This window comes from Osmerus mordax, chromosome 24, assembly GCF_038355195.1.
Source record: "Osmerus mordax isolate fOsmMor3 chromosome 24, fOsmMor3.pri, whole genome shotgun sequence".
Classification (NCBI taxonomy): domain Eukaryota; kingdom Metazoa; phylum Chordata; class Actinopteri; order Osmeriformes; family Osmeridae; genus Osmerus; species Osmerus mordax.
Genome location: NC_090073.1, coordinates 7,321,458 through 7,346,953, shown reverse-complemented (window position 1 = coordinate 7,346,953; position 25,496 = coordinate 7,321,458). Strand labels below are relative to the sequence as shown.

At 50.6% G+C, this 25,496-nt stretch overlaps 1 protein-coding gene across 1 annotated transcript in view; it reads right to left on the bottom strand.

Annotated features, from left to right (window-relative positions):
- The window catches only part of adgra2 (adhesion G protein-coupled receptor A2), a 36,698-nt gene that overhangs the window by 5,847 nt on the left and 5,355 nt on the right, over positions 1-25,496 (bottom strand). The window contains exons 2-13 of the mRNA XM_067228262.1: positions 16,156-16,227; positions 5,408-5,479; positions 4,241-4,312; positions 3,877-3,948; positions 3,385-3,551; positions 2,651-2,864; positions 2,244-2,408; positions 1,755-1,950; positions 1,412-1,561; positions 1,049-1,210; positions 591-794; positions 97-286 (exon numbers count right to left, since the gene is read on the bottom strand). Coding sequence (XP_067084363.1) covers positions 97-286; positions 591-794; positions 1,049-1,210; positions 1,412-1,561; positions 1,755-1,950; positions 2,244-2,408; positions 2,651-2,864; positions 3,385-3,551; positions 3,877-3,948; positions 4,241-4,312; positions 5,408-5,479; positions 16,156-16,227 — 1,736 coding nt within the window. The remainder of the gene's footprint in view (positions 1-96; positions 287-590; positions 795-1,048; positions 1,211-1,411; positions 1,562-1,754; positions 1,951-2,243; positions 2,409-2,650; positions 2,865-3,384; positions 3,552-3,876; positions 3,949-4,240; positions 4,313-5,407; positions 5,480-16,155; positions 16,228-25,496) is intronic.

Below are 25,496 nucleotides of genomic sequence, written 5' to 3'. Positions count from 1 at the left end.
TCCGCGTGAAGAGGACGTTAACAAACTCAGGCTTCGTCAGGGCGTGTGCTGACGTTTTCTGGCGTCAGAGTCCGGAGCCAGGAGCTCCCAGCTTACCCAGGCCCACGTAGGCGACCGGAGAGTTGACGCTGCGCTGACTGACGGGGTCTCCGGGACTGCTGGAGTTCCACGGGGTGGGGAAGAAACGGCCGTTCCTGAAGGCCACGAACTGGAGCTTGCAGTCTGAGGGGGAGTCTGGGGGGAACAGGGAGGCGGGGAGAGCCACAGAGGCTAGCGCCACCGCGTTCTGGAGACAAACGCACAACGTTGTAGCTGGATTGATTTATACTGATGTTTCATTCAGTACCCTGTATCATTTTGTACATGTAGTTGCCTTTGTCATTGCCTCACTCGTATGTTTAGCTGTATTTGTCACTTATTTTGTTGCCTTCAAAATATACCCCAAAGGAATCAATACAGTGCTACACTTCTCTACTTATTTATCGTCAGCACAACTTTGGCGGTGCGGCAGGTCGAACCAGTCGTCATTCCAACGCCGTTCGAACGTGTCGTGTGTGTGGGGGCCCGGCGTCGCTCCGCCCTCTGCTCACCTTGAGGGGGAAGCTGTGGAGGGAGGTGTTGTGGATCCCCGTGGTGCAGCGGAAGCGGAGCGGCTGTTCCTGGCCGGGCTCCGCCCGCCCCTCCGCGCCCAGGCCGCCCGGCGAGGCCTCGCGCCTCTGGTACGCCGTGCAGCTCATGCCGGTGAAGTGGGCGGGCCGGATCAGGTGTGCCTCCATCACGATGTTTCTGGAGATCTGCGGCCAAACAGCGGGAGGTTGATTACTGTTATCTGCTTTTATGCTAGTTCTACTAGCATTGAAATAGTTAAAGCCAAGGAACGGGTGTGTATTTTGACCCGAAAGTGCAACAATGACACAATTACAACAGTATTACATTATTTAACCGAAAAGCTTAACCTGTTAACTTCATCGCTATCGTCACCCTAATCTATTCCAACGTCAACTTTAAAGACATGAGTGGAGTGGTAGTGTTGGTTGAGTAGAGGTACCATGGAGAGGTCCTGGGCGTGGCTGTGGAGCTGGGGCCAGGCCAGGGTCTCCAGGGAGTGGACGAGAGAGCTGCAGGCTGCCTTCTCCCTCTGAGCATCGGCCAGGATCTGGTGGTCCACCTGCATCAGGTTGCTGCCCATCTCCACCAGCACCTCCGACAGCTAGCACACACACATCCAGATTGAGACGTGAGCTTCGGTTCAATGCCGACTCGCACGCGCATGCACACACAAACACACGCTTACATCCATTTCTATGTACACTATACTTATCCATGGTAAAACGTACATCCGTAATAGAAATTAAGGGTGATATGATATTATATTCAGATGGATATACAAGCACAGTCTTCAATGACGCACCTCTCTGAGCTGTCGGACGTACTCCATGAACTTCTCCATCATCTGAGCGACGTACAGAACGTCCATGTAGTCGGAGAAGCCAACTGCCTCCAGGGTGTAGGAGCGGACCTGGTGAGCCAGGGTCACTGCGTTGGAGGCGTTGACGGGCATCTGGACAACAGATGAAAGGATACCGGATAAATGAAAAAAAGGTCAATGTCAAAAAGTCGAGAGACACAGGAAGAGAGAGACATTTGCAACCGATTAATAGTATGATACCATTCATTCGTCAGACAAACTTGACCAGGAAGTGGAACGAAAGTGTGACAATGTCGTCGGTGTGTGTCATGTGACCGGCTCTCACCAGGATGAAGGTGTGCAAGACCCGCGTGATGTCGTTGGTGTAGTGGCAGTTGGTGTATTCCCCTTCCTCCCAGGTCCCTGTGCGGTCGCAGTAGCGCGACGCCTTCTTCTCCACACCGCCCCCTATGGACAAGGAGGGGTAGCGCAGCTGCAGACAGTACTGGTAGGAGGTAATGCCTGCTAGGGTCCTCGGCCACCTGAGTTAAACACAACAGGAGAATGATGAGACAATCCCAGCGACACTCTGAATCTATAAGATACAGCACTGTGCAAAAGTCTTGGGCACGAATACAACACAAAAAAAAAAGTAATGAAACATTGCACTGATATACTGCCACACAAATACAAAGGAAGAAAAAAAGTTTATGTTGAAAAACTTGGGTGCCTAAGACTTTAGCTCAGTACTGTATATCACAAGCTTTATCAATTGTTTGGTAGATAATGAGCTACGGTCAGGGTCTTGCTATGACATTGACAAAGTCGCACGAACCTGAACTCTCCCCTGTTGTTGATGACTCTGTCTTCCGGACAGAAGGAGGCGCTGTTTTCCAGCACCACTATCTCCACACTGCGAGACGTGTTGCCTCGCCCGGTCACCACCACACACTCCCACTCTCCACTGGCCTCCACATGCACGTTCTGGAGCAGGAGCTCACTGCGCGCACACACACACACACACACACGGGACACGACATCACATGAGTCACTGACGTCCCCGCATCAAAACCAAAGGCATATCTGGATTTGAAAACAGCATTCCAGGATCCAATCAGAGTGTATACAGGAACAGGTCGCCAAGAGTTCTAAACGAGGAGTGGGGGAGGGTTAAGAACGTGAGGTAGAACGTCAGGCAGAACGCCCAACAGAACCCCAAGGCTTCTCCCAGGTGCTGCTCACCTGGTGATGAAGGTGCAGTCGTGCAGCACGCTGCTCTCCAACTGGACGCCCGTCTCAGGGTCGGAGGTCACGGGTCGGCCGTTGTGGCGCCAGTGGAGGGATGTGATCTTGTCCACCAGGGCGGCGGTGCAGTGAAAAGGCAGCCGGTCCCCTCTGAAGACCAGCTGGCGTTGGGAGGGCAGCAGGGACAAGGTGTGGAGTTCCAGGGGACCATCTGAGGGCCGTGGGGGGAGGGGGGAGGAGAAGGGGAGAAGGTGAGAGGAGGAGGCGACAGGCTGATGAGACCCCCCCCCCAAAAAAAATCCCTCGTTCTCTCTCTTTACCTAACCTCAGCCAAACATTTCCAAAGGAAGCCATTACTGTTTGAGTCTGCTGTTTCTGGGATATTGGATGCAGACGGCACCAATTCATAAAAAGGCAACCCCCAGAGGAGTCTTCAAAACCCGGGCTCAGACACAAAGCTGGCCGACGCACAGTCCCACTGACAGCACTGGGGTGCGGAGGGACTCACAGACTCTGACCCAAATCTGAAGACTGAAGGGAATGTTGTTTTGTTTTGTTTTGAGGAGGGAAATAACGATAAGGTCACTGTGGATTGTAGTCACCGTGTTTTCCGCCACTGCTTACTTTTTGTCTGTCGTCGCGTTTCTGTTTTTTGAGGGTGTCAGAGGAGTGTCAGAGGGGGTGGTGAACCGCCCTGTTCGTAAACATAAACACCGTCGCTAGTCTCTCACCACAGTTCAGCTGACTCTCCCTCAGTCCACGCAACGGCTTTCCATGGAGGCTCCTGGGATAGGCACAGAGCGTCTCGTCGCCCAGTCGAGCCGTACTGCTGCTGCGGAAGAACCCCGGAACCCAGCGCAGACCACAGTCACATGACAGGAAGTCCGAGTTGAAGTTCCTGATTGGAGAGAGGAGGGGCTTTTTACTACACCATTCTTAACAAGAGCTGGGGATTGAGGAAGTGGTGGTGGTGGTGGGGGGGGCGGAGGAGCTCTCAAACTCGAACGTCTCACGATTCCCACCAGAGGAGATACTGTAAATTATCTGGCGGTGCATTATGGGATTAACGTGTCAAGCGAGGGAAAAAAAAGGATTCGTAGCTAAAACGGTTCTCTTCAAGTGGAAGCCTATTTCCTAGTGATATTACTATGTACATTTGTGTGAACATTTGTATCTCATAAACATAGATAATAAATGTATGATGATAATAAGGCAGGACTTACACAAGCTTGAGAGAAGGCAGCTCTTGGAAGACTCCTTGGTCCAAGGTAGATATGATGTTGCCAGAGAGGTTTCTACATTACACATACAATTGTATTCATTTAGCAGACATCCAAAGTGACATCCAAATAGTGCATATAGAACGTATAGACAATGAGAAATGCACGGTTCTGACACTGTTTGGGAGGTTAGAGTCAATGAATAGTCTGTATTTAAGTTTTGAAAGGTTGAAAAAATATTTATGAGAATAATAAAATCTAAAACAAGTTTTGAAAGGTTGAAAAAATACGCTAAGCTCCCTCAATACATCAACTCATCATCATGACTAGAGGGGCATGAGTTTGATGTAACTGCTTTTCTTCTTACAGTTTGATGAGGTTGGTGAGGCTCTGGAACATGTCGGCAGTGAGGCAGCCGATCCGGTTGTTGGAGAGATCTCTGAGGGCAACAGAAGGAAGGAAGGAAGGAAGGAAGGAAGGAAGGAAGGAAGGAAGGAAGGAAGGAAGGAAGGAAGGAGGGATTATTGTATGGCGTGACATATCGTCACCGATTGGATTTCTTGACACTTGACACACAACTATTTTATGCTGAAAGGATTTCACAAAAGTGCACTGAAGCACATCGACAGTATTCTAAAGACCTCGTCATGAACTGCTTTGTTATCATGCAAGTCTGTATCTTTCACAATTCCCACTCTCCCTAACAGTTATTTGGTGGTTGCGGGTAAACAAAACCCACGTCCAAACTCTTCCTGGCAGCTCACTGATCGCTTTCCCTTATCTGGAGAAGTCCTGTGAGGCCTCCGACCCTGCTCTCTGCTCTGGACCAGCTCTGGGGCCACTGCCGCTTTGACGCCAGCCAGCGGAGCTCCGTCCAGACCCTGTGTGTTTATATCTGGCTGTTTGTTTGGAGAAGCCCCAGACCTCGCAGGGAAAACACAAGCAGGGAGAGGAAAGTCACGCGGCGGCGCGGAGTGGAGGAGAGGAGCCCGACCGCGATGTGACCGGACCCCCACGTCCCCGAGAACGCAGCGAGCGAGCCGATGGAATTCTGGAACTGCTGCCTTGTCACAATCAATGACGAGTGAGGGGCCTGGGAGACACCCTGAGGTTTCCATGGCGGCAAGGCGGGGGCACCAGACACGTCGTCCCAGAAGCCCCCGCAGAAACGAACCTCGACCAGCAGCAACACCGAGCTCAGACACCCAGCCTCCGCACACTGATGCTACGAGCTCGATGTACAACTTGGAACGTGCCAAAACAACACATGGCTATTGTGTTTTCGAGGCCTTCCAAACCCGTGGGGGAAACTGTGGGCTCCGTGTGGAATCTGGAGATAAATACTGGCTGCCGGTTCTTCAGCCCACTGCTTCTTAAGGACACAGCGTTTTTCGAAAATGAGTTCTTGAACGATTGTGAAAGCAATGTGTCTGGAAGCTGTTCATATGACTTGTGCTTATGTTAACTGTGAAAAATACGGCCCTGCCCTTTAATAGCCTGCGCTGTAGCGATGACAGTGCTCGTATTAACTTACAGCTTGCGGAGCTCAGACAGGCTCTGGAAGGCTCCGGGCATGACGGTGCTGATGAGGTTGTCCCTGAGGTCCCTGTGCAGACAGAGGAACACAAAGAGACAGACGTTAGAGCGAGAAAACTGGAGCAAATATGAAAACCTTGAGCTTTCATCATCAGCAGACAAGGCCTGGATCCATTCCTACAAGGACTGGGGTTACTGTGTGGTTTGGGTCCAACAGATAAACGTAATGGTCACGGTCCAACATGTATGAGAAATGAATGATCTGGATTCAACCTGGGCGAAACAGGAGACTAAAATGAATGGGAGTGGACACATCCTGTCTATCCCCATAAACTGGGTTAACTCCTGAAGGGACTGGGGTTGCAGTAGGAATTTGATCAAACAACAAAAGTTAAACTTTTGGACTTTTCATGGACCAATTATAAAGTACCAGTCAAAAGTTTGGTACTTTATACGAGCAGTGAAAAGCACGGAACAGACTTCAGAGACAGCTTTGCAGAGGCAGGAAAAGGTTAGAAGGTATAGGAGTGGACACAAATACCCCCAGCACGGCTGGAGCAGTTAAAACGGTGGGGTATTTATGTATTTGAATGTCTTGGAAATCAAACTGTCACAGCCACCTGGGGTCGGCCCTCCCAAGGATGTGAACACTCCACCAAAGAAAATATTGGTGGAATCCAAGGCCGTAAGCTCAGAGAGAGTTACTCTTTCTGTGCTGGTTTGAAAATGACCCTTACCACGATAAAGTTACTCTAGCTATTGCCAAACCATAAATATTAATTTCTTTTAACTGCCTTTAAAGATCTTATTTCATAATGTCCACAACTCACTCCACCCCCGTGCCCTGCCTTGCCCACTCCCATGTGTTAAACCACTCAGTCATGTGTCCCTGTCCATCGACAAAACCTGAAAACCCAGAAAATTAACCCCCCAAGCTCAGGGTGGCTTGTTTATTGGTCAGGCAGGAATCGTGAGGTTGGAGGAGGTCAGGAGACAAATGGTCATTGGCCGGGGCCAGGGGTGACATGAGCTGGGGATGTGATCCTGGTTCCTGCAGCATGAAGGACCCCTTCTCCCACGGGATTAGCCACAGAGCAGGATATCCTTACAGGAGCTCGCAGACATCAACACTTATGTCTGGAGTCGCTGTACGTTCATCTGTTCCAACCCTTCCCAGCATGCAACAGGGGCAGCGAGAACCCTCAGGGGACATTCTGCCCCTATTCTCCACAAAGCCTTATCTCACCTCTATTTTCCAAACCACGCTCCTAACCATGGATGAGCCCCCTTCCAAACCACAGACATCTCCCGTTCTCCCCCCAGCCCCCACCCCCCTGCTCGTCGTCTCTCTAAGAGCTGTGCTATTTGGATCGAATCGTGGCGAGATCATTTCGAAAATGGTTTCCAGTAAACGGAGTGTGGTGTGGCATGAGCACTAGAAGCTCGGGGGCTTCGATTTGATTGGTGGGAGCCATGGAGGGCTGCCACCAATCAAAGAGGAGATCGTCGATTCTAGACAGGTCGTAATGATGGCGCTCTACTGATCTGGCGGGGGACCAGAAGCCAGCAGGCCGATGTGTCTATCTGGGAGCAGCCGGTCCTGGGAGGGAGAGACCAGCAGACCAGCTCTCCCAGCACATGGCTGCCACGCGGCTCTAACAGTTATAGTAGTTTCACTCTCGGAAGGATCCTTACAGATGTTTTCCCGGACTAGCATGCTCCCAGAGAGGGCTACCTTGTCGTATGGGTTTCAACACTGCCCTACAAACAGTAGTCTGTGTACGCAGGGAAGGGGGTAGGGGTGAGAGGGGGTTTATGCATTTAATCGTCCAAATACTGTATGTGGGTGGGCTTGTGCGTGTGTTTATGTGTATGTGTATGTGATAGAGAGAGAGAGAGAGAGAGAGAGAGAGAGAGAGAGAGAGAGAGAGAGAGAGAGACAGAGTGTGTGCGTGTGTTTATGTGTATGTGTGAGAGAGAAAGAGAGAGAGAGAGACAGAGTGTGTGTGTGTGTTTATGTGTATGTGTGAGAGAGAAAGAGAGAGAGAGAGAGAGAGACAGAGTGTGTGCGTGTGTTTATGTGTATGTGTGAGAGAGAAAGATAGAGAGAGAGAGAGAGAGAGAGAGAGAGAGAGAGAGAGAGAGAGAGAGACAGAGTGTGTGTGTGTGTGTATGCTGTGCCAGAGCTGTTGACCAGGGCGGGGGGACAATGCTGCTGTTTCCGTCCTGGTGTGTCCCAGGGCTCATTAGAGCTCTAATGAAAGGAGGGGCACTGCCCACGACTTCCTCTTACTGACACACACGCACACACTCATGCATACATGCACGCACACACACACACACAGACACATAGACACACACCAACACACACGACGACACACTCACACAACAGACACGCATTGGCACGACAATTCCACAAAGCCCCCCAAAAACACATTAATGACTGCCAGATAGACAGAGACATAGCACTTATGCTGACCGTGCCACATACTGCCACAAAGTCACAGGAGCCCTCCATAGCCCCCCCCCCCCCCCCCCCCCCACACACACACACACACACTTCAACCACAAGAAGGCGAGTCTCAAAGTGTCAACAGCCGGCTTCAAATAGCTGTAGAACTTAACCGAGTTCCGTAAGCACCCATACGTCTACACGTCTCCCACAATCTGCCCTTTCATACAGAGCCCCTCTGAGGGTCGTGGCGGTGTCTGCTTTAGGCCTACAATATCAATAGGCCGCACTCCGATACACTCTCTTATCACCCAGCTGGGGAATGTGGAGGAGAACGCAAGCCAACAGAGGCACTTCAGAGCCACAAGTTCAACTGCAGTTTCACCCCTCGGCCCTCATGTTCCGTCAACGCGAAGAGGCGTCGGTTTCTCGACTGGACTTGAACGCCGGGGTCCGTCACAGTCCTGGCAGCTCTCTGCCCCCGTCGCTCTCTCTAAAAGAGTTATTGTGTGCTTCAGCCGGTCCTAACACCAGGGGCGTCCATTTAAGACCAATCTATCTCCCCCCCTCCACCCTCCTCCCAAGCCCCTGTGAGTTTCTCCTCCAGATCAACTGGTTGATTCTCGGCAGCTCTGAAGAGTCATTTCTGTCTGGGACGCCCGGGCCACCAGAACCTGCTGTCCCCCGCCAACCCCCCCTCCAACCCCCCCCCCCCCCCCCCCCCCCAGGAGAGGAGCGACGTGCTCGCGGGGCAGCCAGAGGGCCGTAATTAAGACTCAGGGCTGTGAAGCACTCCAGACCTGGAGAGCCCCATTATCAGCAGTACAGTGGCCGGGGGCCTGGAGTGCTTCTCGGACATTGTTCAGGCCCCGGCCCTGGGCCCGGCGGGAGGACAGCCGGGGCTGGGGAACGGCCGCTCATTATCGCCTGACTGGAATCAAGAATTTCCTGTTTCAGTCTCGCGTTAAAAGGAACGAGGGTTTTTTTCTGAAGCGGAAAGGAAAATGTTCCTCCGGGAAAATTCCGTTCCTCATTCTCTGTTCTGTATCTCGGTTTGCGTGTCAACGCCGATGAGCGCAAGGAATCTTCCCTCGGCATGAAACAAGTGTTTATTTGGGAGGGAGAGAGACAGAAAGAGAGCGATAGAGAGGGGGGATGTGAGCGGTAAACTGGCACCTTGGTCCCGACAGAGGTCAGTGGAGACCATTTTTGTTGCCGCGTGTCATTTCCTGTCTCGTTGGCGTCTTTCGCACCGGGGATCTTGCTCGTTTATTTTTACAGTTTCCTTTTTCTCTTTTTTTTACTAGCTGCTTTTCCCCTGTAGGGAGGGGAAGGTGGGGTCGGGGGGGGTCAGAGTTGAGCAGAATTGGCCCTGTGTGAGGGCCCCCTAGACTCCCACCTCTCCTCAACACACTTGCTCACAAAGGGGGCTCTGTAGCACAGGCCCCGAACCTACTCCTGCCTTCCCCCCAGAACAGGAAACCGGAATCTGCCGAGCTCTTGTTTTTCTACTAATTTCCTGCTTTCCTGCCCCTTCCACAGATTATTTTCTTTATTTTCTTTTTCTGGTTCCTCTCAGATTGGGTCCCTAATCTGCGTTTTTCTCCTGTGCGTCTGGACCCCGTCGGCTCAGACGGGTTTGCTCTGCAAAACTCGGACCCTGACTACCCTGGTACCTTTTCTGCGAAATCCGAAATAACCTGATAAATGACATAACCTACCGTAGGAAACACAAGCCAAAGACGCCGTCTTGCACACACAGGCCTCAGACTGACTACAGGGAAAAAAAACGTCAGGTCGATTTGGGGTTATCTGCAGTTGATATTGATCAGCTCTGTTCCGACCAGATCCAACCATCTACTGACAGGCACTCCACTGGATGTGCTGTGCTGGATGAGACAGGCCAGTAGCTTTGTAGCCGTGACTGACACTAATTTAAACTGTGGTACCAACTGCATGCCTGTTGGGGAAAGGATGTACAGAAATAGGCCACGTCTACTTTTATATGAAGTGTAACATGTCCTAGGTTGATTATATGTTTCTACAATCCGCAGCGGAAGAAAGCTGGATGCTGTTCAGCCAAAGAACACAATGGATCCGAGGACTTTTTCTCCAGAAACTTGGTTCTGGTTCACGACTGTAATGCATGTGACAGAGAGAGAGGGAGAGGGAGAGAGAGAGACATAGAGACAGAGAAGGAGAGAAGCCAGCTCTGCCCAAGGTTGAGTATAACATACTAATAATGATATACCTGAACTAGGCCTAGCCCATTATTTTAAATGGAGTGTTTACGATGTCCTGGTTTGTGTCTCCTTTTATGGTGTCATACTGATTTACCGACACATCCATCTCCATTTAACCTACACAAGTAGAGACTGGAGTTGCAGAAGAAAAAAAAAATGCTAGTTAAAATGAGCTAACTTAGTCATTCCTTCAGTACAGTTATATTCTCTCTCAGTGGGATGATTATGGAGAAAATTTGTCGGAAATTCCATCAGTGTTCTGCAGTCTACATAAATAAATGAACAGGATCTGAGTCCACAGAATAGAGCTATAAAAATAGGAAAACTGTTCTGAAATTCAATCTATTTGAATGTCAGACAATAATAAAGGCAGAAATAAGCCACATCCCCTTGAGCTCTGCCAATGAGCTAGCAGACAGTAGTTTGGAAATACTTAATTCACAGTCGAGGTTGGGCTCAATCTACCACAGAGAAAACAATTGGAAAAATAATGGCCTTCATTCAAGATATCAAACGAACACAATCCAACGATAAGGTGTTAATATTTACCCTATGGGTGTACCTCGTTGTGGACTAGCGAGAAGGGAGAGTGGGGAGTGGCGTGGAGACTGAGAGAAGTAAGGGATGTGGGAGAGAGGGGGGGGGGCACAGAGGAAAGAAGAGAAGGATTGAGAACGGAAGAAAGGGGGAAGGAAGCATAGAGAAACCTCAAGCTCTTGAGGGGGGAAAACGCCATTGAAATCATATCGAGTTCACCGTGTGTGTGTGCGAGGGAACCGCGGGCAGACGAGGCATTCTGCTTGGTAATGAGCTTATGAGAAGGCTTGCTTGCCGTTTCAATAAACCCCTAAAGCCACGACCATGCTAAGCTCGCAACACAAACACACCCGGCTCCTCCAGTTTATCTCTCAGACACATCTGGAGTCTATCAACTCCAGCGGGCTCCCCTCCACCCCCTCAACTCCACCCACCCTCCCCCCCACACCCTCACCCCTCCAACCCCCCGAAAAAACCTTTTCTCTTTCCACTCTCTAGCACGCTTAACCCCTTCCTCCCTCCACCCCCTCCCCCGACACACACTCTCCCATGGTGCCTCGTCCCGGCCTATCGGGGGGGGGCGGGGGGGGGGGCGCTCGATGGCGTGTGCAGAAGAAAAAATGAAAAGAAAAGAAAAAAGCACAACACAAGTGCTCATTTGTGTGGCCCCCGTGAGAAATGAAAGTCCCGTGTCCAGTCGGCTCGCCAGTTTCAGACGTCAATCCGCCTCGGTCGGGGTGACAGCCTTCCCCCCATATCTCTCCAGACAGACCGGTCTCAGGGCGTCATGCCATGCTCACAACCACCATTGGATTCACATGCGAAGCGATGCCCGCCTAGCCTCTATGGAAATAAGGATCTACCCCTAAGGCAAACAACCTCTGCCTTATGCAGTATAAGTGCTGGGCTGCACTTTCTCTAACCAGCCACCATCATACCATCTTTAGCCATCTCGGCTCCGCTTCCCCTGTGTTGGATGGTAAAGTTGTTTAAATTGGCCTACTTCCTAACCCCGGCTGCTGAAAATGGCAAAGGCGATTTCAAGGTCTGTTTGAGCTTGGCTGAGGCTGAGCTAGGGAGACTCTTGGATTTCCCTGAAATAACAGATTTTTATCAAAGCACATACAGTATGAATGAAAAGCACAGTTTTTGGATAATGCTACTGCAGATATTACTGTTTTTCATTTCGATGGGTCGCTTTGGTTTTCGGTACAGCCGGCTGTACAAAAGGAAGATTCCCATGCTCTCTGTGACTTATTGGTCATAAGTCTCAATGCAAACATCCCCTCAAGCTTGTCAGTTTATGAATCCCAAACAAAATCGTATTTCCTGCTCTTGACTGTTAGCGGCTCCAATAATGCAGGAAGTCTGCAAAAATAGATTGTGTTTGACATACTGTAGCACCGCAGATACAGCGAGGTCTGCTCTGGAATCCTGACAGCACGTCATCTCAAACACAAACACGCCGTCGTTGATGATGTCGGACAGGCCGCCAACACCTTGGACCTCACCCAGCACGTCCAGACCTAATCGCAGCCGAACCTGGCTTCTCCTCTCCTCCGCCTCGCCCGCCTCCCTACCCCTGCTGCTCCCACGTCCGTCCCCTCTCCCTCCCTCTCCCCTGGGCTCTCCCTCCTCCTCCCCCTCCTCCCTGCCTGCTCCCTCTCTCCCTGGAGGGTGAAACGGGGCTGGTAATGAGGGCCCCTTGTGCCCTGCCCCGTCCCATGTCCCATGGTGTAGTGGGGCCCAGTTGGACAGGAGCCAGGCCCTCTCCCTGGCTCATTATTCTCATTACCTCGCCTCAAATCAGTGCAGGACAAGCCGCTGGGATCTGTCCACAACTCATAAAGGTCCCACTCGTTAGCGGGCCCGGCTTCGTTACTGGGCCGGGCTCGTTAGGGCCAGCCATCGTTAAGGCCTGCTGACATCAGCTCCCATCAGAGAGGGTGTGAGGGTGTGTGAGGAGGGAGAGGTACCTCGAATAGGTGTGTGTGTGTGTGGTGGGGGGGAGGGGGGGGGGGTGGTGCACATGGGTGTTTCATTAGGAAGGCCACAGGTTTGGGCTGGTCAGAGAGAATGGAGGACATAACATTTGACACACAGTACTAGGACGAAGAGATTGCTGATTGACTGTATATGCTGTAAGTGTATTTAATGTTGGACATTGAAAAAAACGTTGGTCCAGAAAATGTGCCAAACAAACAAAACTAAATTGCCCCTCTGCACTTGGGTGGCTTGGCGCTTCACACCACGGCTTTGACATGGGTTTGGTCCCAATGAAAGGTCTAACTGTGTGGAGCACTGTAGTCTGTATTTGTAGGATGTTGTGTCGTGAGCCTGTCTGTCTGCCTGTGTGTTAGCCTGACTTCCTGTCTGCCTTCCTGCCTGTCTGCCTGTTTGTCTGTCTGTCTGCCTTCCTTCCTGTCTGTCTGTCTGCCTGTCTGTCTGTCTGTCTGTCTGTCTGTCTGTCTGCCTTCCTTCCTTCCTTCCTTCCTTCCTTCCTTCCTTCCTTCCTTCCTTCCTTCCTTCCTTCCTTCCTTCCTGCCTGTCTGTGTGTCTGTCTGTCTGCCTTCCTGCGTGCCTGCCTTCCTGTCTGTCTGTCTGTCTATCTGTCTCTGTCTGTCTGTCTGTCTGTCTGTCTGTCTGTCTGACTGTCTGCTTGTCTGCCTGCGTGCCTGTGTGCCTCCCTGGCTTGTAACTGTGTTCTCAAACCCTGGACTGAACAGGTCAGCTCTGGTTCTGTTAAGCTGAAGTGAGTGTGACTGCAGGGGGAGAGGACTAAGAGAGATCGCAGACCTGTTTACAACATCACCAGAGGTGGCATGTTACTCAGGGGAGCATTCAGGAGGCCCATAATAGGCTACAAACACATACAGATTCAGAGGTTGAAGTTGGGCTGGAGACGTGTTTACGCGCGTGTGTGTGTGTGTGTGTGTGTCCACTGTGTGACTGTCCTGACAGGGCTGGGGAGGGGCCGTGGTAGCAGAACTCCCTGGTGTGCGTCTACCAGCCCAACTTGGACCAGCCTCTGATTACAGCGCAGACCACATTATGTGAGTAAGTGCTCACCATGGCACCAAATGACAAGCACATGTACTGGAGACACCAGGCTGGAAAGAATGAGTGGACCTGAACGGGGAGCAAAACTGGGAAAGGGAAAACAAACAACACCAGTCCATAGAGAGAGCAGGTCACTAGGTGAGGAGAAATGTGCCGTGTCATCCCACTTCCAGGCCTCTCCCATCCGTCTCTGTTCTTCGGGAATCTACAGCCCTGTATTTCAAGATGGAGCCTCTCACACGTGACAGCGATTTGCACCATGAGCTCATTATATTACTTGGAACTAGTGGGAAACGTTGAATTACAGAGTGTGGATCCCAGGACTGGTGAACAGCCCTTCGCAGCGGCGTAGGCTGCCCAGAGGAGGAGGTCTGGATCTGGGAAGGGTAGGTGGAGGTCTGGGTAGAGGAGGTCTGGATCTTGGAAGGGTAGGTGGAGGTCTAGGTAGAGGAGGTCTGGATCTGGGAAGGGTAGGTGGAGGTCTGGGTAGAGGAGGTCTGGATCTGGGAAGGGTAGGTGGAGGTCTGGGTAGAGGAGGTCTGGATCTGGGAAGGGTAGGTGGAGGTCTGGGTAGAGGAGGTCTGGATCTGGGAAGGGTAGGTGGAGGTCTGGGTAGAGGAAGTCTGGATCTGGCCAGAGGAGTGGAACGATTTTTGGAACGAGTGATTTATAACATGGCCTCTGTTATGCCAGATACCCACAGCTCCTGCTGAGTGTTCTTATGTGTGTGTGTGTGTGTGTGTGTTTGTGTGTGTGTGTGTGTGGCTGACAGAGAGTGAGGGGTTCTGTTCTGTGTCTGTCTCACAGGTCTTGGTTGCAGCCCTCCAGTCCTGCTCCACCCCTGCCCCCTGCTAGTTTCACGACTGTCCCAGGTACAAGGGCCTGTTGGTGGGTAAGCTCCGGTTACCCGACCCACTAACCCCATGGCCCTCTGGGGGGCCTTGTCTGCACTTGGAAAAACAAGCAATATCAGCTCATTTTACACCAAACAAACACTTCTGTTCCCGCCTTAAGCTTGCCAACAGCTCTGGACAACAAATGAAATCTTAGCTAGCTTGTTCTGACCACAGGAATAATAACGATGAAAATAAGTTCTTGAATTCTATTCAGGTCACAGATAAACAACTTTTAAGGGATTTCATGTCGAGCTAGCATGGATAGGTAGAACCGTGAGAACATGAGACAAGGGTGCTCACACGGCACATGGCAGACATAAAAACTTGCCGTTTCAGCAAATACACTTTTTCCCCCCTAAACTGACATGTCTGGATTGAGCACCATTAGGTAGGTACTAACAAGCTAACAACTGCAGCAAATTACGATATTTTTTCTTTCTTCCAAATTTTGGGGAAAAGCTTGTTAACTTCATGTGAGTTAGTAGCTAGTGGCATGTGGAACTAATATCTCTAAAGCACAGCCCCTACCCTTCCCCTCTCCAGACAGCGCTGCCTCCCAGACAGTACAAACTGCACACCAGCGGCCCTGCGTTATTACAATACAACACATTCCTACCCAAGCCTGCTCTTTTATGGATGCTGTGTAAAACACCCACACCCTCAATCAGTGTGTCACTCTGCCCTTCTGTTTGTGCCTTTCGGCTGACCACAGGACGAGACATTAAGTCCCACTGGTGAACATTCAAGCCTCTAAACTCCAGAGCCAGTGGAAGTGTTTCAAACAGTAGCTGAGCTAAATGGCTATGCTTCTATGTGGATATTTTAGCCAGTTGCTAAGCTAGGTGGCTATGCTTCTATGTGGATATTTTAGCCAGTTGCTAAGCTAGGTGGCTATGCTTCTATGTGGATATTTTAGCCAGTTGCTAAGCTAGGTGGCTATGCTTCTATGTGGATATTTTAGCCAGTTGCTAAACTAGGTGGCTATGCCTGTGTGTGACTATTTGAACCAGTAGCTACTGTTAGCTAGGTGGTCAGGATCGTGTGTGAGCCCCATGCAGATTTTCCTCCCTGAGATCCCTCTTATCTTGTCCTGTATAGCAGGGCTTCTCTCTGATAATGACGGATGGTGCTGTAATTACGCCATCCTTTCCACATAACTCTATGATAGCCACTTTGAGTGTTTCATCCTCCCTGCTGGAAGACAGCCCTCTGGAGAGCGGAGCAGAGGAGAGGAGAGCAGAGGAGAGCAGAGGAGAGCACAGGAGAGCAGAGGAGAGATGGGCAGAGTAGAGCAGAGTACAGTCAAGGAGAGGAAAGCAGAGGAGGAGAGAAGAGGAGAGAAGAGGAGAGATGAGCAGAGTACAGGAGAAGAGGAGAAGAGGAGAGCCGAGGAGAGGAGAGCAGAAGACAACAGAGAGGAGAGATGAGCAGAGCCAAGCAGAGCAGGGTGGAGGCGCACAGCTGTGGCCACATGCACAGCGCTCATCGAAAGTGTCAGGGTCAGGTCCGGTAACTCTGCAGACACGCACACGGAGCGAGACTCATGCGAGGGACTCACAGTTTCTCCAGAGCATAGAGGCCGTTGAACGAGTCGTTTCTCAGGACGCGGATTCGATTGTTGCTCAAGATTCTGGAAGGAAAAAACAACAGACAAAAGCCACAGTTAGTAGTGTCACCAAGTTTCACAGTACAGAACAGCACGGTTACAGCTGGCGGAACTGAGTGTAGGCCTACCAAGAGATTGCCCTTCCAGAGATGCAACAGTGGCAGAGAAAACAGGTGATCTACAGTTAACGGGACATAGAGAAGGATTCATGCATGAATCCATTTAACCGTATTAGCACTAAGAGGGTTGGGATGACCATGAGACGATAGCAGCCAGCTGCATGCTCCCTAACACATGGCATTGGCCTGGCTAAGGACATTGGTCAAGGCTGTTTCCAATTAATCCCAAAGACTAAATAGGGGATCAAGATTAGGGATGGCAAGGAAGCAGTAATCATGATAAGCATTCAGGATGGATTTCGAACATCAAAGTAAAACCCAAGTCCAGATTCAAACCAAAGTCTGCCCTTATTGTGACAATTACGCAATTAAGCTCTTATCAGGCACTGGGACGAGGGACCCTGAGGTCCAGAATGCTCGAAGTAGCGACATACACACACACATGCATACGTACACACAGACACACACACAGACGCATACGTACACACAGACACACACGCACATTTACATGTAGTCATTTAGCAGACACTCTTATCCAGAGCGACTTACAGTAAGTACAAGGACATTCCCCCGAGGCAAGTAGGGTGAAGTGCCTTGCCCAAGGACACAACGTCAGTTGGCATGACCGGGAATCGAACTGGAAACCTTCGGATTACTAGTCCGACTCCCTCACCGCTCAGCCACCTGACTCCCCACACAGAGACAGCTAGCTGGGACACCCAGAGTCACAGTGTTAGCTGTAGTGAGGAGGCCAGTGGAGACTGCTGTTAACGCCTGGCCTGTTGTGTCGGCTGTGTGTCTGAGGGATGTGGTCGGTCGACGGCCGGGGAGGGGAGGGGGGGGGGGGGGGAGGCTGAGTACTGCAGGGCCTCAATTCTGGCGACAGCCTGCGGTCATTAACACGCCCCCTGCCTCTCACTGACCTTTCCCCCTCCCCGGGGCAGCTAATGGGCTGTTTGTGAGATGAAGTGTGTTCTTAATCGAGACTGAGGAATCGAGCGCGAGCGACTAAATGTATGGGTGTGTGTGTGCGTGCGTGTGTGTGTATATGTGTCGGTGTGTGTATGTGTGTGTCGGTGTGCGTGTCGGCGTGTGTGTGTGTGTGTGTGTGTGTGCGTGCCTTTAAAAGAGGGAGCTGACTGGGAACAGTGTGTGAGATGTAGAGAGGCATCAGCAGTCAGTTTTCTGCTTCCTGTCACATCAGTAAAACACGGCCCTCTCTCCCTCCCCTCGTCTTACCTCCCTTAATGAACAGATTGAATCATCCCGCCCAGCTACATACGCTAGCCACCAACTAGTAACTCCTGCTCCTCCACAGCAGAGAATGCGGATTACTCCATGGGTCACCAATCACTAGGCAACCAATAGCTTTTTAAGATTCCACTGCAAGGTTCAAACTGTCAATACTGTTCTTCTTCTATTGTTTTGTTTTTTTTCTCATGTAGTCCAATTCCCTCACAGACGTTAAAACCTGCCAGAGCAGAAAGTGCCCACTCATCTACACGCTGGTCCTCTCGGGGCGTAGCCTGAGTATGAACCCACGACTCCGAGTCCTAAGGTCTCAAGCTTCCGTCGGGGCACAGTATCTCTTTAACTCAACGCAGGCCTGAGATGAAAGCTATAGAAGATCCGGAAACTGCCGGAATAATTCAATGCAGATAGGAGGAGAAAGTCACGTCTGGCAAGAAGACAAGCCATTTAATTCAACACAGGCAGCGTAGATATAGATAGTTCCTTTTGAATAAGCTGATTATTCAGAAGGATGTCGATTAGCCAGATTGTGTGTACAGTACATGTGGTAAATGTGTTTTTTTTTGTAAAAAAAACAAAAAACACATGTAAACAGAGTTTTCTAAATCATTGAGGAAAAAAAAGAAAAAGATTTGTTTCAATCGCAGCCAATGGCTGGAACATTTCACTGTGTAGCAGGCTAACCACCTGTGAACTGACGTTTGGCCTACCTGTTCCGCAACATCACTGTGGACGATTGAGGGGACAACATGCACACACACACACGCAACACACACACACACACACACTCAAAGGACCAAGCAGCCCCAAGGGGGTTTGTCAGGGCTCAGTGTCTTTGCTCCTTTTCACAGTGGAACTCCAAACCTCTCTTCAGCTAATAAACACGGATAATAAAGTAGTCTCACTTAAGCCTCGCTGCGAAAACACAAGGCGTCTGCTTCCAAGAAACGAGGGCCTTACGGACCAGGCCTCTTTCCGTGTGGTTTCCGGGGCATCTCTGAAGTCTGCAGCGAGAATAGCAGCAAAAGCATTCATTGTTCTGTTGGGGAGGGGGGGGGGGGGGGGGGGGGGGGGGGGGTAAACAATACCGTGAGTTCAACTCCTAAGAAGTGCTGCAGCAGAGCTCTGGCAAAAGACAAGAAACAGGAGACTCCAACTCCCATCAGTCCAAACAGGAAACCCTGCCAATTAGCTGTTTATCGAGGAGAGTTCAAGGGTCACGAGGAGAGCACTTCCTGGACGGTCGTGGAGACGTACATCATGTTTTCCAGGGAGCAGTGAAGAGAGGGAAGGAACCTTTGGGAAACAGAGGGATGTGAGGAGCCCATTTTTGGAGTCTTGGTCTAGCACTACAAACAAGATAGTCTTGCTCCACCAGCCAAGGTCCCAAACAGTGCCTGCTCAATGTCAAACCGACCGAGGATGCTTGTTTGAAGGCTACATTGAGTTAAGTCTCCCTCCAAATAGGATTTGGACTCTGGGACACGGGGTATGAAAGGGACACTAACTGGATTCTGGCTATCTCTAAGGCATCTCCGAGTGTCATTAGCTCTGCCACTCACATACTGCATGTCTTCCCAGGCTCAGGGACCAATCACAGGTCAGAAGCAGCCGGTTTAATCCGTGTCCTCCCTCAGATCTCCAGAGGAGGAAAGGGACACTTCACCTAACAGGTGAACCTGAAGATCAAACGGCCAGCATGCTGCCTGACTAAAGCAGGCTCCTCCAGACCCCAGACCACAGCAGTGGGGGGATGGTGGTGGTGGTGGTGGAGGGGGGGCGTACTGACGTTCTTATCCAGGGAGAGAGCGGGGTGAGTGGGATGAGTCAGACCCAGTCGACCTCAGCGGCAGGTTCAGTAAGGTTGAAAGCCATTATCCTCGTCCTTGTCCCGGCTCCCACACTCGTCTCGTCTCATCTCTGGTCTAATGAAGAGCCGGTGCTTGGGTCCAGATCATTCCGGAACCCCACAATTACCCCTCTGTTGCTATAGTAATGTCGGTAATCAGCCAGCCACAGTGTGTGTGTGTGTATGCAGTTTACATGTGTGTCTGTGTGTGTACAGTCTAGATATATGTGTGTGTGTGTGTATGCAGTTTACATGTGTGTCTGTGTGTGTACAGTCTAGATATATGTGTGTGTGTGTGTGCAGTTTACATGTGTGTCTGTGTGTGTACAGTCTAGATATATGTGTGTGTGTGTGTGTGTGTGAGAGAGAGAGTGAGCCGGTACTGTGCTGTACTTCGGATGGATGCGCAGGGCCAGCCAAAGGAGCCAGCAGTGAAGCAAGCTGAGGCCGGGCAGCTGGGGCTAGGCAGCGGTAGCTAACCGCAGAAACTCCTCCCTGGGCCCTCACGCTCACGTTGTCGGTCTGCTCAATTTGCTTCCTCCTACCCACAAAACCTTCAGGGAGACACGAGGGGCATGTCGGCGCCTTCCCAAACTGGGAATTCCGTTTTGCCGATTTGGTTCCGCTTCTTCGGCGGCGGTGACTGCCGTCTCCGCAGCTTCGACATCTGGGCGGCAGGCTCGGCGCTTCAGGTGTGTCTCCCGGGTCTGCGGGAGTGTGTGTGAGTCCGTCTGCGCGCGTGTGCTGCTGGGTGTACCTGTCCGTGTGTGTGTGTGTGTGTGTGCATGTGTGCGTGTGGACAAGCTCATGTCTGTGTTAGATGTTTTTTCGGCGTGCTTGCCTGCAGCTGCGCCGTATTTCAGGTCGTCTGCTGGTAACGTTTTGAGCAAACGATTGCTCCTGTGGGGATAATATGAAGGCCTGCTATGCACAGACGGGACTGTACACCCGACAGAAACCTTTCAGTCATTCATAGGACAGCTGGGGGCTGGGAAACAGGGTTGTGACAGAGTGTCCCTTTATCTCCTCTCCACACCACCCTCCACATACTCCCACAGTATGCTCCCAGGCATACTTCCAGACTAATTCCCAAGGACATACTCCCAGAGACAAACTCCCGGATACATGCTCCAGAGACATGCTACCAGATACATGCTTCAGAGACATGCTACCAGAGACATGCTACCAGATACATGCTTCAGAGACATGCTACCAGAGACATGCTCCAGAGACATGCTACCAGAGACATACTCCCAGAGACAAACTCCCGGATACATGCTCCAGAGACATGCTCCAGAGACATGCTAGCAGAGACATGCTCCAGAGACATGCTACCAGAGACATGCTCCAGAGACATGCTCCAGAGACATGCTCCAGAGACATGCCCCCAGATACATGCTCCAGAGACATGCTCCAGAGACATGCTACCAGAGACATGCTAGCAGAGACATGCTACCAGAGACATGCTACCAGATACATGCTCCAGAAACAAGCTCCAGAGACATGCTAGCAGAGACATGCTCCAGAGACATGCTCCAGATACATGCTCCAGAGACATGCTCCAGAGACATGCTCCAGATACATGCTCCAGAGACATGCTCCAGAGACATGCTACCAGAGACATGCTCCAGATACATGCTCCAGAGACATGCTCCAGAGACATGCTACCAGATACATGCTCCAGAGACATGCTCCAGAGACATGCTCCAGATACATGCTCCAGAGACATGCTCCAGAGACATGCTACCAGAGACATGCTCCAGATACATGCTCCAGAGACATGCTCCAGAGACATGCTCCAGATACATGCTCCAGAGACATGCTCCAGAGACATGCCCCCAGATACATGCTCCAGATACATGCTCCAGAGACATACTCCCAGAGAAATGCTCCCAGATACACACACCACTCCCAAAGCTTAATCTTAAATCCTACCCCAAGGACCCACACTCCCAGATGGTTCCAGGCTCCAGGGACGAGAGAGAGAGAGAGAGCCCAGAGTGGAAACACACACGCAGGTGGAACAACATGAGGATATGAGAGGGGATTAGACACCCCGCCCTCTGTCCCACCCCGGCCAATAGCGCGCTTCCCAAGACCATTGGAGAGAGGTGCAGGTTCAGTGTAATAAAGAGAGTCAAAACAACAGAACGTGCCACTGCGTCAACATCATTTAACTGTGGATAGACCTCTCAGGCCTGGGACCACACGCGAGGTGAAAGAGAAGAACCCTTGAAAGAGTTTGGTCATGTGCCACAAATCCCCTCGCAGCACCCTAACTCCCCAGACCAATACGAGTCAGATAATGAATATTGCTCAATGTGTTGCCACAGCCTGACAATAAGACACAGCCTAGTTAAAACAGCATGGCGGATATGCAAGTCAGGGACTTGGAAGTCGAACGAGAATGCTTATGAGGATGAGCTAGGCCAACAACCTCGCACAAGTCAAATAACAGCCTTTTATTTCTTTTTCGGACTGCATACACTTTCGTAATCCTGCAGCGTTCTGTCTGTCTGGCATCAAACCATTGGAAGCTTACGTCACCCTGTCCTTGGATATCTGGGCACGAGTCATCTCGACTCACATACTTTCGAGTTTGATTCCCAGTGTTTTGGCAGATCCTGGACGAGTGCTAAGTAGACACGGCAACTCACCAGGAAGGAACGGACTGGCTCGGCAAACGGAGCCCGCGAGCCCAGATTTACGAGACGGTTCATGACTTCATTTGGCTGTTGACGCTCCCTTCAGACTCCGCCCAGGCTCCAGGGGTGCCACGTCGAATAGATCAAACGGCCCCCCTTATGAAACGACGTCACGTAGCACCTCGCTGGCGGCCCTCTCACGGCCGGCAGGTCTCCAGCCCCCCGGGGGGGTCGAGTCGGAGGTGGTTGAAGGGCGAGGGCTGGGGCGGCCTGTTAGCTCACCGGATTAGTGCGACTACAGTACCACGCCGGCTGAGAGCTTGACCGGGCCCTTCCGTCTACATCTTCCCCACTCTCTCTCTCGTAGCCTTTGCTGTCACACTTCACTTGAAAATGTCCAATAAAGCATGAAATAATGCCAAAGAATATCTATTTAAGAAAGACTGGGGCTACAATGGAAGACAGGACTTCTTGAAAAGGTGTCTGGGTGAAATACTGTAGCAACAAAATCCCTTTACGGTAAAATACCTTCATGATACACAGAGGTTGGAGTAAAATAACGTACGTATATGCAAGGGAGCTGAAGGAGGTAGGAAGAGAGTCTAGATTACACATACTTTGGGGCTGGGCATGAAGTTAAAGGGTGTGTTTGCTTGTTAACTGGCCACTGAAACAGTCCCTTGCACACAGGCCGCACACACACGCACACACACTTTCATTGTGACATGTCACAGCGCTCAGTTCTGCCACTAATGAAGGCCTGCACCAATTACTGCAGGCTTTTATCAACAGGAGCCCCCTCTCAGCAGGGGCAGAATGTGTGTGTGTGTGTGTGCGCGTGTGTGTGTGTGTAGGTCTGTGTGTCAGAGAGAGGAAGGAAAGACATTTACAAGTAAAGAGAATGTGTGTGTATGACAGAGAGAGAAAGAGAGCGAGAAAGAGAGAGAGAGAGGTAGAGAGAGAGAGAGAGAAGAGGAAAAGTGTGTGTGTGTGTGTGTGTGTGATAAAGCCCACCCCTCTAAACAGCATACTTTCTGTGGAGAGTCTAGTTCCTGAGTAGCAGTGTGCTGGGTGGGAGTTTGTCTCCTGAGTGTCCCAGCAGGGGAGAGCTCGTCTAGACCATCCGCTAGCTGCCTGTGTCCTCCAGCTCCCCGGAGCCAGCCCAGGGGACGGAGGAGAGGCAGCCAAGCCTTCCCCCAGGAGGACCCTGCCTCCTCCGCACCCCGACAGCGTCTCTCTGAGCTGGGGGTAGCCTGGCTCTGTGCTCGGCCCGGGTCACCCCGCTGAATGCGGACGGGCCACTAAAGGCCCTTGAGCACAAAAGGCACTTTAGCAGTAAATGCATCTGGAGATGTGAATGTGCCCATTGTCCCCTGACCCTCCAGAGAGACTTGAGCAGGAAGTGGAGAGCACTGCCAGACGAGCGGGCCTATTTATCAGCTGTCATGCAGAGAGCAGCATCCATGTAATTGTACGCAAAATGTTTATTATTTTCATTACAATGCAGCAAGCTCTGATCGAGTTAAACATGCATTAGCCAGACGACTGGATAACGTTCTGGGCAGACTGATGGATAAACATTTGCCAACCATAGAGGCACTTTATGAGAAAGGTACTCTGTACTGTATAAAAATGTATTTTGATACTGTCCAGGATTGGGAGTGGACAGGCAGGGGGAAAAGGCCCTGTGTCTAACTTGGAGAACCGCTTATTATCGAGAATCCTGCATTGTGCTTGGGTTACCAGGCTGTGCAAGAGAGTAAGACTATGTGGTCTGTTGGTCTGTGGTTTTTGGTGTGTGCGTGTGTGGGGGAGGGTGTGTGTGGGGGAGGGTGGGTATGTGTGTGTGTGTGTGTGTAAGTGATCAGCAGGCTTATTGTATGCAGTGTCTTAGTTTTAGTGTACTTTCTGTGTGTGTGTGTGTGTATGTATGTGTGTGTGTGTGTGCGTGTGCATACCATGTCAAGCAGTCCTTAAAGTGCTCCTCGGTCTAAAATTAAAATCTGGGTTTTATAAACTCTCTCTAATTAAGGAGGGGAGGACATGGTTTTATTTTGGGAGCTGTGGGCATGCACGCCCTACCACATGTGTGCACTGAGAACACACGCACAAACCCACACACACACACATGCACACACACCCTTGAGCTCCGTTTCTTAAGTTGATGATCGACACAATCTCCTCAAACTGACAATAATCATAACATTATAATTCACGTCAACAAATTCAATCCATTTCTGGAACGTCCTTCAACTCTCCAATTCTAAGTCTATTAATGTTACAAAGGACATAGATGTAAACATACATTAGTGTATTGTCAAGTTAAATATTCTTTATGAAGAATCACAAATATGTTACTGTCAGTAAAGACCACGCAAAACTCCTTGTAAACTGCTCCCAACACTGACCACAAGAGAAAGTTCACAGTTGTGTCCAACAATCCAGAGGGCAGTTTAATCACTGTCTAAAGATTGTACTCTTTAATGAGGCAATTTAGTGAATCTACGCTTTGCAGGCAAGTGGAATGCGGTCTATGCCTGACTAACATTGTCTCATTGTTTTCTCTCATAACCAGTATTCGGCTCCAAAGCAGACTGCTGGGAAGAAAGTTTGTTTTTTAAATGAAAAGGCCACAATCATTCTGCCCACAATTACTTAACAAGGTTGTTGAGTTTGTTGGTTTGATTCAATGACGTTTCTAAACTGAGATACATGTTTGAGAGTCTCTAAATGATGTCATATGCAATAAAAAGCGAAATAACATGCTGCAATTACTAGCGAAGGAATAATCCATTGTTGCCTCATAGTTACATCAACATAACTGATATGGACACCCAGTTCTGGCCACGAGGATATTCAACACACACTCCCTCGTCTGAGTCAATGCACTGTAGACTGTTCCCAAAGCAGATAGCGAGGAGGTCATTGATGTGGTGAGGTCTGGGGGATGGAGGCTGGAGGCTGGGAAAGGCTTTGGGAGGGGGGGGCGGGGGGGGGGGTGAGAACAACCAGAGTCATGCATTTTTTGGAGGATGATAAGAAGGAGTTGTATGAAAGGAAAACCTACACTAACAAGAAGTTACTAAGAGGTGTAACGTTTCCAAGACAACACTAAGGGGTGTAACGTTTCCAAGACAACACTAATGGGTGTAACGTTTCCAAGACAACACTAAGGGGTGTAACGTTTCCAAGACAACACTAAGGGGTGTAACGTTTCCAAGACAACACTAAGGGGTGTAACGTTCCCCCAAAGACAACATGTGTTCTTGTTTTCGGCGAGTTTGAAGAACGAGGCCTCTTGACCGGCTAACCATCAGCGGCGATAGGTGAGATATGTTTTCCTCAGAGTGGGCTGAACTGACAACTACAGTGGGGTTATAAAACAGGATCCTTCAAGACATGTGACTTTTACCTTGACCTGGCCAACAG